Below are 14227 nucleotides of genomic sequence, written 5' to 3'. Positions count from 1 at the left end.
TGAGCTCGGCGACAAAGGGCGAGATCGTACGTGGATTTCGTCCTTCTATATTTCCTTTCAGCGCGCCGTCGGACTGCGCGCAACCTCTCGTATTCCACGTCGATAGGAGACCCCGATGAAGGTGCACATATGGTCCGCGTGGCCTCACCGAGGGCGGAGGTGATCAAGTCTTCTATTTGCGTTGGTGACTCGAGATTCGCACAGGAATTCTCCACGAATGTCTTAAAAGTGGGCCAGTCCGTGCACCGCACATGAGACGAAGTGGTAGGTGCGAACCACTTGACGCAGATATACGTTGGTATGTGATCACTGCCATGTGTTTCCACATCACTGAACCACCTAATAGAAGACTGTAGTCGTGAGGAAACAAACGTCAGGTCCAAGCAGCTACTATAGGACGCGCCACGCAGAAACGTAGGAGAGCCATCATTAATATTGACGAAATCCTGTGAGTGCATAAAGTCGGACAAGGCTTTGCCACGGTTATTCATTACTGTACTTCCCCATTGGGGGTGATGAGCATTGAAGTCGCCCACAATAATATGGGGAGCTGTGCAACTCTGGATTGCTGAGGACAGATACGAGAAATCAATGTGATCTCTGGGTGGAATGTAGCCGCCGAGGATCGAGAAGACCCGCCCTTTAAGTGTTAACGTCAAGCAAATGTAGTGGTTCGAGTTATGGTGCTGGAGGGCAAGGCGGTAGTGTGGAATATCTCGGCGTATGCACACTAATACCTTGCTGGTTTCATCAGCTTCTCGAGACCACAGCAGTACATATCCAGAAAGGCGGAAAGCAGAAGGCATGTTGGGCTCACATATAACAATCACAGGGAAGCGGTACTTCTGGACGCGCTGTCGGAAGTCACTTAGGCGACCACGCAGGCCTCGGGCATTCCACTGCATCACTACACTGCGACGTATGTGCATCGACACAGAGAAGGGGTTGTGTGGTAGCGCCATAATGAATCACTGCAATGCCGCCAAGAGCGGCTCAATTGCATCCAAAAACTGAACAACAACCCTTGCTGTTGGCGTATTGAGGCCTGAAAGCAGCGTACGCATGGAATGTAAAAGTTCTTTTAGAAGAACGTTCACCTGCTGGTCTTCCGGCTTGTCCTTAATGTCCACTGGACCGGCACGGATTGATGGACGCGTTGCTTCGACGACTTTTGAAGACAGAGCAGGCCATTCCACATCAGAGGAGGTGGATAATGTACCCGCATCTTTCTGAACCACCGTGGTAACATGGGCCGCTGCAGCAGGCGGCGTCTTATCATTCTGCAGCTCAATACGTTGAGGCAACGGAGCTGAGAGTTGCTGTGACGGCGCCTGAGACAGACAAGTGACGCGTGACTCTGGGCGTTGGTGTCGGGAACGACGTTTGCGGCGACGAATAGACGCGGCCGCTTCTTGGTGACTGGAGTGTTCTTTTACCATCTTCTTCAGGATAAGCCTCTCGTTCTTCATCCTTGGACAGTCTTTAGCCGTCGCCTCATGAGCGCCGAAGCAGTTGGTGCACTTGACTGTCTCCGTCTTGCAAGTGTCATGCTGGTGTGATCCGCCGCATCGACGGCAGGATATGTCGTTTCTGCATACAGCACTCACATGGCCAATCCTGTTGCATTTGCGGCATTGAACAGGCTTTGGAACATACAGACGGACAGGATGCCGCACATAGCCCACCTTGACGTGGGATGGGATGGAGTCGGCTTCAAAAACAACTTTAACACACTGTGATCGGCCGAAACGATGAATGTCGACTATCTTGGCCGTAGATTTGATCAGTGTCCGCAGGTCGCTGTCCGTTATTTCAGGGTCTACGTCTGTGATAACTCCAGCGGAAGTCCGTTTGCCGTGAGAGAGATAGGGGCGGACCGGCATACCGCCTAACACTCCAATTTCTTTCAGTTTGTCCACGGACGCCCGAGATTTCACATCTACCGTAAGGACATTCTTCCAAGCGTTGATTCTGACCTCTTGGACTTGTCCCGGAATCAGCTGGTCGAAGAATTGAGACAGCCGCTGTCTGTTGATGGTATTCAAATTAGCCGTCTCCGTTGTGGCTACGAAGGCCACAGAGAACCCGTCAGGTGCATCAACATTCTCTGCAGGCAACTCCCTCGCTGCTGATGTCCGGCGTAATGCGCCAAGTTTGTCAACAGTCTTTGTAGTCGACTCACCAGCTGTTGATGTCCGGCGCAACTTCCTTTTCAGGCGGCGCGATTCAACAGGCGTGAAGCTGCTACTGTCGGAATCCATCTCAGTCACCGTGGAGTCATCGGCCGAATCTGGAAGCTCCACGTCGGTGACGGTCGTAGCACAGAGGGCACCAACCGGCCGAGCAGCAGCTGGGTCAACTGCGTCGACGGGAAGCTGCACGGGACGTGTGGCCGCCATCCCGAAGGACGACGCGAGCACTGTGTACACATAATATTAAAAAGCTACAGAAAAGTGGAACAGCCGAAAACACAGATTTTGTAAAATTTTTGTAGATTTTGTAAAAATTTCTACGTAGATGCCCAAGTGACATGTTCGCCCTGTTAATTGTGTAATCGATAGGAGTTTGCGAAGGAAGAGTAGAGGTGGTATATTAACGATGATACACTTTCTAAAACACAGCCCATAAGAAAATAATTGGAAATGTTAGAATTGGTGCAAGACGAAAATCGCGTGAACTCTCATTCATTAAGATTAACTCGCATGCTCCATTCTGCGTACCAGGATGCAATTTCGTTAAGATCTTGTCATAGACTGGTGCCGTCAGCACTATTAGAAGTAACTATTAGAAACACCTGGCCAACAATAAGATTCTAAGGACTGAGAAAATAAATTCGATAGCATAATAGATGAGTAAGTTTCCGTGCTTTTTTTTTTTAACGTAGGAGTGATATCACCCACTCCACAAGACGAAGATAGTTTCAAATCAGAATTCTTTTTTTACAACAACACAATCAATACAAATAAGATTCACAGTAAGGAAGTTACACTCAGAAGTACAAAGGAAAAAAAGAGCACATGTTCAAAAAATATTGGAAAAAAAACATAATGAAAGCTTGTTGTTGTTGTTGTTGTTGTTGTTGTGGTGGTGGTGGTGGTGGTGGTGGTGGTGGTGGTGGTGGTCGTCGTCGTTGCCATCAACACATCACGTACCCACGACGGAGGGATTGGCCAGGGTTTGTAATGGAAACCTAATGAAGGTTTCCTTTGCTTCCTGTTAACTTAGTCGTCGGTACTGCCTAAATTTAAATAATAATGATTGTAAATTCGTTTTTTTAAAGTGATCATGACAATTTTGTACGAAGCAACTACATTATAAAAAAATGCGAGCTGGAGAGACACCGGCTTCTTGTATATATTTGCTATTTTGTCTGTCGTCTCTTACCGTTGACTACATGTGAGTGTTTGCGTTGTTAATTGCGATTACTGTGCGTCATATAGGCCGATGTAACTCGAGCCCCACGGTCATTAATCTTATCAGACAACGCCTCCTTTGGCAGGAAAATGTGTCGCCACAGAGTCGTTCACAAACTCCAGTTGTGCAGTAAGCGGAAGTTCACTTAAAGCAAGATAGCAACTTCTATCTCCTTTCAGCAGTGGTCGAATATGTCAACAGATGCGGAGACCCCCGACTCTCCTTTTTTTTCCATTAAATCAAAGATAAGTTTTCTAGGAAGCTTTACTGGCGCTATATCGGGACGTGCAAGCGGGTGTACGAATAGCACACTGCAGGTGTGTTAGCGACAACAATAATACCATAAATGACGCCCCGCAGGTAACAGGTTCGTCAGCGCTTATCAATTTGTTCCGTGCTATGTCAATGTCTTCTAGAAGTTCCGAAGAGTCCTTCCGTCTTCATTGCAATTAATCTCCCTTTTCCTGAGCTGCTTTTAGAAACAACCAAAACCCCAACTTGGTTTGAGACTACATGCTCAAAGCATGTACTCGTGCCCAGCCCCATCCAGTTATATATTTTCTTTCTTTTTTTCCTTTCTTTTTGTTTCTTTCTTTTTTTTTATTTCGGCATCAGTAAACACACTTGTGCTTATATATACGTCTACATGTCGTTTACTCGCTGCGCATGCTTGTCATTGCAAAAAAAAAAAAAAAATGCTGCCTTGCTATCGTATCACAAGCAACAGAAGAAGGGCTTCTCGAATAAAAGACAAAAAAAAAGGAATTAAGTAGAGAGCACTGTTCGAGAGTGGAATCAAGTCCTGTTTGCTTTCATTTGGTCAAAGCTGGCGTGCGGGCTTTGTTTTTCCAAGCCGCCGCCGCCATGCCAGCGCATCTGTGAACTCATACGGCTTTCCCTTCACGCTCGCCTCTTCTTAACTTACATACTGAGTGTGCACAAACAAGAATCCCTTGTTTTCCTTGCAGGTCCCGTACACGGCGCTCAGTTTGTTGTTCTTACCAGTTTTGAGCTGCGGATTCAACGCACAAAGCGCAAAAGACAAAACTTGAAGGCCGGTAAGTATATGGACTAGAGGTATGCGCGTTGCAATGGAACTGAAAAAAAAAATGGCGGACGGGGGGGGGGGGTACAGCTGTTATTGTATAAGCAAAAAGCTCTTGTAAAGCTACACACGCCGCGGGAATACATGGTGTTGTGTACTAAAGTAAGTCAGTTTACACAAGAACCGCGCGTTGTTGCTTGCGCCTGAAGTTATTGACAAGTTATACAGCGACTCTAGGCAGTCTAATATGCGAGAAAGAAAAAAAACATACGTTGTCGATGAAAAGTAAAAGAATGGTCGGTTTAAGAGACATGGTGCGTAGGAGGGCACTATATATGATTCTCGGCACAAGGGAGGACCAATGAGAGTAAACAAGAGCGTGTTATTGATAGGTATAGGCGTGCTAGCACGAACACAACTGTAGGAACGAAAAGTACAACGCAAACGCCAGCTTTTCGTTCATATACATGTGTACGTATTAGCACACGTAGGTTTCAGTAACACGAATACCCACCAGCATGCTCAACTGTCTGTCTATTTAAATGCAGCGCTATTTCCAAGGGAGAAAATGTGTACGAGGGTCATCAATGGGATATTTGCTTTCGTGGGCGTGTTTTCGCTTTAGGAAATGCGGTGATACAAGATTAAGCAAAGTGCATGCACGCACACATGCCACACAAACAGACACATACAGTCACGTACGCTCGCACGCTCAGGCAAACGCAGGCTGAGAGGCGTACACAAACACTAAAGCAAGGAAAGGCCGGCATAGAAATGCAGTCCACAGAGGCGGAGAACTGAATTGGACCGGTGGGATATCAAATTTTGTAGATTGAACGTTGGTTCTATCGCCACAGCATATTATCTTCTTTCTTTGTGCTCCATGTCTCATCGATGTCTGTATTTATTTCACTAATGTTCATAGGAGCGTTCCTACTACATGCCAGCTGAGCCTTAAACCGGCCTGTTCGTGTTCTGCATTTTTGGGTGTCAATAAACACTATTATTATTATTATTATTATTATTATTATTATTATTATTATTATTATTATTATTATTATTATTATTATTATTATTATTGTTGTTGTTGTTGTTGTTGTTATTGTTATTGTTGTTGTTGTTGTTGTTGTTGTTGTTGTTGTTGTTGTTGTTGTTGTTGTTGTTGTTGTTGTTGTTGTTGTTGTTGTTGTTGTTGTTGTTGTTGTTGTTGTTGTTTACACATATAAGCATCACCCAGAGAGTAAAGTAAGCGAGCCAGCAATTGTTCTACAGAACATACGTCACTCTAACCCGCTTGAAGAGTACAGAAAAATAATAGAGAAAAGGAAGAGGAAGGGGATGAAAAAAGGGTAAAAGGGCGAACATGCGTGGTATGAGGGCTATGACAACAAGAGACTGCGAAGAAGGAAAAAGCTAACACAGTAAGGACAAAAATGTAGACGTGCATTATTCCCGAACGGATTTCACACAGGCACATTGACAGGCTCCCTAGCGTGTCGACAAATGTTTTGTTCACCAATTACTCTTAGAACCGCAACGCTTGCGTCTATCCAGAAGCCTGCAACCCGAGAACGGACATCCCGTACGCGCCCAGCGGCCTGGGGAGCTGGAAGGCTTCGTTGCGTCACAAGCATGCAGCCGTTAGCACAACCCGTCGCAGGCACATTAAGCGAGACGCGCTCGAGTGTCGCCTCAGCAGGTCATCGTCAGCCCGTTGCAACGAAGAAGAAGAAAAAGAAAGGACAAATGCGACATCCTCTCCGGCAAGGCTGTTCTGCATCTACGGTCTCGCCCGGCATGTACATAGGAACAGCGACGGGCCACAGCTGAGTGACCACCGCGCCAGTGTTTCCGCGGCGGCGCACAATGGGTCGAGGAGCAGCACTCGAGTCTTTTGCCCCTTGGCGTCCCCGCGGTGAGCCGGGGCGAAGGGCACAGTGCCGCGCAACAGCCATCCTCCTCCTCCTCGCACGGGAGGAGAGTGAAAAGCGTGTGCACACACGTACACGCAGAAGGAGCTCGCTTCAAATCGAATTAGGCGACAGAAAGAAGCGGTCGTGTTGTCATGCAAATCGGTGCCGCCACGCCCTTTTAAACTTGGCGCCCGCGCGCGCGCGCGAGCGGGCACTCTTGTGTTTTGTGCTGCGTGGATGCATCGCACGCGGCCATTGACGCGGTGCGCGTTTGAGGTGAGAGCCGCCCGCCGAGCTTTGGAGATCTGTTGTGAAGGCCCCGTCTGGGTCCCCGCGTTGCTCCGGATGTTTTTTTTTTTTTCCGTTGCCCTTCTCTCTCGCTCGCTCGCTAATTCATTCATTCATTCATTCATTCATTCATTCATTCATTCATTCATTCATTCAGTTGCGCACTCAATGCACGGTAGAGGAATAAACAAAACTTTCATGCGCGCGTTATCTGTGAAGCACGTGCCTTTATTTGTAGGCGCTAAACGCATCGCCAGCCTTGCTAAGTGTCGAGCTGCTCGTCTGCGCATCAACGGTAACGGGAACAACAGTTAGTCTATGCGCACTATATTAGATTATATATAGGTCGGCAACTGGTGCTGCCTCTGCATGCAGTGCAAAGCGCCACGCACGCGCCTTCGTATGTGGCATACCACACAGCACCCGCCGCATTCGGTAGTGAAATCAAGAACAGCACTGTGCATAGCACCCCACAATGTGATACAGTGGTGCCACGTTGTCATCGTCTATAAATGGGAAAGTAAACAAGCATGAAGTCTCACCTGCATACCACCGCAGAAAGTATATGAATAGGGGCCTCGCCCCTTTCATATACTTCACAAGTCAGTAACCAAGCAGACGTCACCGAAGAATGGCTTATGGGTTCGTGGTGAGAGTTGTTCCAACTGTTGTCGAGCTGCTTTGTGAAATCGGGACGTCTGTTGGTAACGGACAGCCTTAATATGTTCTTAATATTTGTATTAAGGACCTTAATAAAAATAATAAAAGTGTCCTTAATATTTTTATTGCTCTGTAAAAAAACGACCTAAGAAACTTTCTAAATGTTTTAAACGACGTTATAGAGGAGTTATTGATAAGTTCGACTTCGTCCTGTCATCTGCTAGCCGCCTGGTTAGCTCAGATGGTAACGTGGCTGCCTCGGAATGGCCGTGGTCCAGGGCTCGAGTCCCGGACCACGACGAATTTTTCTTCATCTGCGTGCGAGGCTTTCCATTCGAGGAACCCGTATGGGTTTCCTTTGTAGCAAGTGCTACGATTGGGTGGATGTCTAAGTTTCCATGGATTAATGCTTTGATTCTGTTAGCAGCTATCTTGGTGAATATTTCATACGCTGAAAGCAACCTAATGGGCCTATATTTATTTATTTATTTATTTATTTATTTATTTATTTATTTATTTATTTATTTATTTATTTATAATTCTTTAATTAAGCCTATAATTATTTAATATCTCCCGTTTTATGAATTAGTATAACGTTGGCATCCTTCCAGCTGTCTGGTACACTCGAAGTCGGGGTTCATTGCCTATAAAGGGCCGCAAGCTTTTGAAGCGTGTAATATTCTCCATGTTTGATTAAATAAACTGAAATTTCATCTTCTCTGGCCGCTTTCTCCCAGGCCATGTCTTGCACGGCCCTTCTAATTTCATCGCTAGTTATAGAAGGACCCTCTGTACCCATTTCATCAATATTTCGAATGAAGGTAGGGTGGCTGATCTGGGTACTGTACAGGTCCGCACAGAATTCTCCTGCTGCTTTTACTATATAATTGAAATTGCGATGGCATTATCCTGCTCATCTTCAAGTGCATACATCTTGTCTAGTACTATGGCGAGTTGTTTTGTCATCGATTCCGTGCTGCGGCCATTTTTTACTGCTTCCTTAATCATTCCCACGTTTTAATTTCGAGTATCACTTGCTTTCTTCTTGTTTATCACCTTTGACAGTTCAGTGAATTCCATCTAATATCTTGGGTTAGACACATTCATGCTTAGTCTTTCCTTTATTAGGTCCTTTACCACTTAGGAGAGCTTACCTGCTGCTTGCCTTGGTGTCTTACTTCCCACTGCAATGACTGCTTCTGAAATCAGCCCGGTTACGGTTTCATTAATTACCGCTACGTTACCTGCATCTTCCAGTTTTAAAGCTGTATATTTGCTTGCGAGCAACAGCCTGAATTCGTCCGTTTTTACACCTACTGCCTCTATGTTCGCCTGTTTCTTGTTGTCTCATTTCGCTCTTTGTCTCTTGAAATTGAGGACAATCCTAGACCTCACTAACCTGTGATCACTGTCCTTTGCTCTACTTACACTTCTACATGCTACACTATGTTCGGGTCGGCAGAGAGTATGAAATCTGTTTCATTTCTTATTTCTCCATTACGGCTTTTTGAGGTCCACATCCCCTTACGGCGCTTCCTCTTTTTCCCTCTTTCTTTCCCTCTTACCCTTCCCCCAATGCCGAGTAGCTGGCTAGAGGAATATACCTCAGGCCGACCTCTCGGCATTTCGCATCAATGAACTTCTTTCTCTCTCCTGTAGAAGATATTCTTTATTCTAAGTCTATTTCTTTCCGTGAACTATAAAGACATCTGACCTCTACTATCCCTAAAATCGATGCCATCGTTGCCAATTGCTTCTTCCCCAGCCTTCCTTTCCCCACTTTTGCATTGAAGTCACCCATGAACACAGTATAATGAGTTGGCACTTTTCTCATTGCTAATCTAACCTCAGGTAGCATACAATGGTTGATTTCCCAGTTGAATTATACCATGCTCACGTATCACAGGACGCTTTGCGGCAGGAAGAGAGAGAGAGAGAGAAACGAAGAGGGAAAGGTAGGGAGGTTAACCAAGGACATGCCCGGTAGCTACCTCTACACTTGAGGAGGGGAAAAAGGGAAGAACAGATAAGGGGGGAAATGGAAAATAATAGTGTCGCAAGTGTATCTCGCCAGTACCCAAGGTTAGCCCTACCTTGTGAGTCGGTTATTCACGGCACTGGGACGTCTCCACGTGCCTTTACGATCAAAATTTTGCAATGGAAACGTCACTCGTCGCCAGGCACTTACGTCACTTTCTTATATCTATAGGACTCGAATTCCACCTCCTAACTTACCACCAAACCCTTCCCCCCGTGCAGGGTAGCCAATCGGAACTGCCTCTGGTTAACCTCCCGGCCTTTACATCCAATCTTTTCTCTCTCTCTCTCTCTCTGATTCCTACGCTGCGCGTTAACTTCGTCACCGGTGTTTCGTCTCTAAGTTCACAGGCATGAGACTCCAAGCTGTCCTCTTCCGTTTCGCTAGAAGGGCCGAGGTGGCACTGAAATTGATCACCAGCCAGCGCCGTCGTTTAGGAAGAGATGGTCACGATAGCTGCTTGAGATATCTTATGTGAGTGACTTCTGCTAGAGAGACAGATAAACGGGGTGGAAGAGGCAGGGAGGTTAATCGGAGAAGATTCTGGTTTGCTATCCTGCACTGGGAGAACGGCAAGGGGAAATGAAAGAAGGAAAGAATAGCGGAGAGAAAAAACGAAGGCACGAAAAAATAAATCCTTTGCTTTCCGGAACAAAAGGGAAGATAGTGCCGCATGTGTCCACTGCGGCAATGAGGAAACTATCGAACACGTTCTTTGCCATTGTCCCCGACACTGCGCACACCGGCAGTCACTCGCGACCGCGCTGGCGCGTCTTCAAGATAGGCTTGTTTCGGAGCAGACAGTCCTGGAACGCCGAACTATACAGTCGTCACAACACAAGACAGTCATGGCACTCTTGAAATTTTTGCTTTTGAGTGGTCCATTAGAGAGACTCTAGTTCTCACGGACACCTGCCAATTATTGCAAAGACAAAGACAGCCAGTACTCTGCTCCAAAGATGACCTTTGAGTCAAAGGCAATACGGATGGAATTGCAGGGCTCTCAACGGCTGCCGTACCAGGGAAAAGAGCTATTGTTTTTCACGGATGGGCGGAGTAAACGCATGCGACCTTGCGTGTTCTCAGAGGCAGCAAATACCATGGGTGCACTCACCTGCGTTTCAGAAGCGTACCACGTTAAAGTGTACGCGAACGTTCAATCGCCGGTGTAGGCCAACAGAAACAAACTTATACACTACCAATGAAAGCGCCCCAGTGAAATTGCTGGCACAATCTCTGGGTTCTTGACAGCTGCCGACGCAGTCGTCAGAAGAACTACCGACAAACACGCTCTGCTTTAGTGTACGTATCAGGGCTTGATAGACACTCGAAGTTGAGAACCAGGCGGCGCCAAAGAGAAAATGAAAATACTACAGCGACACTATATACCGCCGACAACGCTTGCTGAAATACGGTGCGTCGTCTACAAAGCAATGAAAGGCCTCTGGCTCGTATACTTGTCAACTGTCGGACACCCAGCAAATAGTCAACATTAACAAAGGTCAGGGCTCGTCCGGAGAACTGCAGTCCTCGAAATTAAAACCGGCGCTATCGTGACCGCGCAGCGTCTTTGCCTTTTTCTAACGACGCGTAGGACGTGCGATGCAACGGAGAGGGCGTTTGACTGTTTTCACAATGAATGCGACGATTGGAGACCAGACGAAAAAGTGTAGCTGTCAGCAGCCATTCAAGGTAGCCAAGGTAATTAAAAAATAATGTTAGCATTTAACGCCAGACAGGTGTGCAGTGGGCTACGTCGGACGCCGTTAGTTTGTGCCCTATAAACACGGTACTTTTATTTTGATGGACACTTTCATAATTTGAAGCCACTACGTGGCTTGTAGCACCCACCAAACATGGAAATACTTCGCGGCCAGTTATATGTTCCATTGCTCTAAATCTGAGGCAAATGCAAGTGTTAAATTTATGGCAAGGCGTCGCGCCTGCCGTGCATCAGTCGCACTGTACTGCCTCTAACGTAGATACCCTATGTCCATGTTAAAAGCGGGTTACGTATGTCTAAAGAGCCGGTTATCGGCTCCTTAGGAATCACTTAAAGAAACTCAAGTGAATAGCGAGACTCGCAAATGCTACATGCACCCACATTGAGTACCACCGACATTTTCGATGGGAGTATTCCCTCTCGGAGCCAATGCGAGTACATCCCCTCCAGGCAAGTTGGTGCTCGACCGAGCAGAGCAACACATGCTCGATCGGTTCGAGAGCGTGGCACTTTCTTTTCTTCTAAAAGTACAGAGGGGGCGTGTTTCTAGTGTTTAAACGAGGCGCGCACAATTCGCGCGAAACACAGGGGCCCCGCGGAAGAAAGTGGTGAAATCCGTTTTCCCTTGAAACACCATTGGCGATCCCTGTCGCCCCGGGCGGTAGCCTTGTCAAAGTATCAGTGACTTCGTGCTTCGTTGCGCGTCCCTTTGTTTTTCTTTTTTAATCATTCCTTTTTTTAATCTCTTCTACGGTTTCCCTTGGCTGAAAGTGGGGCAGAACGTGCGTCGAAACGAAGTAGGGGCGCCTCGATTGCTTACAGCGGTTGCAACGGCGACAGCGTTCTATGGGACAGGGGTGCCTTCAACCGGCGCTACATACGCCCTGTCGCGTGCTTGCATGCGTGATGTAACGGCAGGGCATCTCCAGTTCATTAGGACCATAAAGATTATAACTATACTACCTATAGAGGGAGATCTGTCGCTGCTGCACTGTTGTATGCATGGGAATGCTCGTGGAGGAAGGAGAAAGTTAGGAGGGAGAATCGTGCAGCGCGATAAAAGCCAATCCTGTCGGTGCAACACGTGATCGCACGTCAAAGGGCGCACTGTTTAATATGGGGGAATGCAAACATTTTATGAAGATTTTAATTTTAAAAACATATTACATGTTTAGTCATATCCACATTTTAGACGAGGCCTCGTACAACACCAGCCAACACAAGTGCCGCACACCCGTGTACCGTCATTCTGATGATGGCACAGCACTCGTTATAAAACTCGCATAGACTTATCTCTATCTAGGTAATATAGTGAGAAACTCTATGATTAGCACAATTCCGTGCAGCACTATACAAAATTATAGCGTAGAAAATGTTTCTGGTGGTTACTGTGGTCTTCAAAACTTGACGCGGTGTCGAGAAGAAGTGGTAGTCGTCATCGAGTTCTTCTGCTCAATACTCCATCAAGTCTTCGTCTGTACATTGTGTGATTTAGCGCACGTGTATACGTAGCCAGTGTTGCTCTATGTCCTCTCTATTCGTGTTCCACAAACTTAGATTTTTTTTAAAGGACAATGTACCAACTAGCCTCTGAACGAACTCTTTTTGATCTATAGTGTGGTCTCCGGGCAACGTTCAATAGCGTTGCAGTAAAGTGACCTTCGAATTTTTAAACCTTACTGCGAGTTGCTTTCCTACAGTGTAAAGCAGCGAGACCGGTCACACTTGTGGAAACTATAATGTTAACATCCTCCCTTTAGTCTCTGTCATCATTAGAAATTCATTCGCCAGATCGTTCATAGGCAAATTGGAGTGAGTATATTTGGAGTCTATATTTCATATCAAAATACACATATATAATAGGAAACAAAAATTAGTTCTAATACAGAAGCTAATTGTTTTTTCGTTTTTTTTTCTTTTTGGTGACGGAGACACGTGCAATGGCCTTGTCTCCTGCCATTTTTGCATTCTGGCGCCATGTGACCGCGGCCACAATGGCTCACATGATGTGGACAAAAAAAAAAAAGGAAAAGAATGGTGGAATTCGGAACGTCGCTTCACATTTCTGGGTAGCTGATTAGACGTATATTGAATTTTAATTAAGTGTTATATGCGGCTGGAGTTCCGGCAGCGTCAATTTTTGTGTACGAATGCAAGCACGCAGCGCGTGTATCCCTACATATTGATAAAAAGATGGAAGGCAGTTGGCGTATTTCGTAAAGCCACGCGATCTCTGTAGCTTGCTTCGGGGCAGGTTGTTGTTGTTATTATTATTATTATTATTATTATTATTATTATTATTATTATTATTATTATTGTTGTTGTTGTTGTTGTTGTTGTTGTTGTTGTTGTTGTTGTTGTTGTTGTTGTCGTCGTCGTCGTCGTCGTCGTCGTCGTAGCAGTAGTAGTAGTATTTCTTGCGGCAATATTTATCGCACTAGCACTATAGTTTATTAGCAGTACAGTAATACTACTAGCCGTAGTACAACTATTAGCAGCGCCAGTTGTAGCAGCTTTACCGTGCGTAGGGCTAAAGCGCGAGTTTCGACATATGCTTATCGAACGCATCACGCGCGCTTCTGTATGCAACTTCCTGGAAGAATTCCCAAAATCTGGGAAAAAACGGAAGTACACGGTTCGCTCAGCCATCTTGAACTCAGCCATTCCTGTCTCATAATAATAATAATATTTGGGGTTTTACGTGCCAAAACCACTTTCTGATTATGAGGCACGCCGTAGTGGAGGACTCCGGAAATTTCGACCACCTGGGGTTCTTTAACGTGCACCTAAATCTAAGCACGCGGGTGTTTTCGCATTTCGCCCCCATCGAAATGCGGCCGCCGTGGCCGGGATTCGATCCCGCGAGATTCCTGTCTCCTCGCTTCCTTCAGTTCATTCTGTACAGCATGGTGGAATGGGTTGCTCACGGCTCCGGCATGGTTGCAGTATTACACGAAACTGCAAAATACCGAAGGCGTTTTCTATCGTGCGCTGGGAGGAACGCACTTATAGAAACCGGCATGAAAAGCAACAACGGGACAACTGATTCTAAGCCTCCCCTCCGAACTCACGCAGATAAAGAAAATGAAAGATGGAATTGGGGCGCCTATGGGACGGGCGAATATATCGGATGGATCAGTCAATAT

At 46.3% G+C, this 14227-nt stretch overlaps 1 protein-coding gene across 4 annotated transcripts in view; it reads left to right on the top strand.

Moving 5' to 3' along the window:
- The window catches only part of LOC135914339 (progranulin-like), a 538683-nt gene that overhangs the window by 316258 nt on the left and 208198 nt on the right, over nucleotides 1–14227 (top strand). For 3 of the 4 annotated variants that reach the window (XM_070532034.1, XM_070532035.1, XM_070532036.1), the window contains exon 2: nucleotides 4383–4472. In XM_070532034.1, the coding sequence (XP_070388135.1) occupies nucleotides 4383–4472 (90 nt within the window). Of the gene's footprint in view, nucleotides 1–4382; nucleotides 4473–6013; nucleotides 7120–14227 lie in introns of those variants that run through there. The other variant, XR_011511401.1, reaches the window with a different exon arrangement.

This window comes from Dermacentor albipictus, chromosome 1 (assembly GCF_038994185.2).
Source record: "Dermacentor albipictus isolate Rhodes 1998 colony chromosome 1, USDA_Dalb.pri_finalv2, whole genome shotgun sequence".
Lineage (NCBI taxonomy): Eukaryota > Metazoa > Arthropoda > Arachnida > Ixodida > Ixodidae > Dermacentor > Dermacentor albipictus.
Note: the sequence above shows the minus strand (reverse complement) of the source record. Positions and strands in the feature narration are given on the sequence as shown.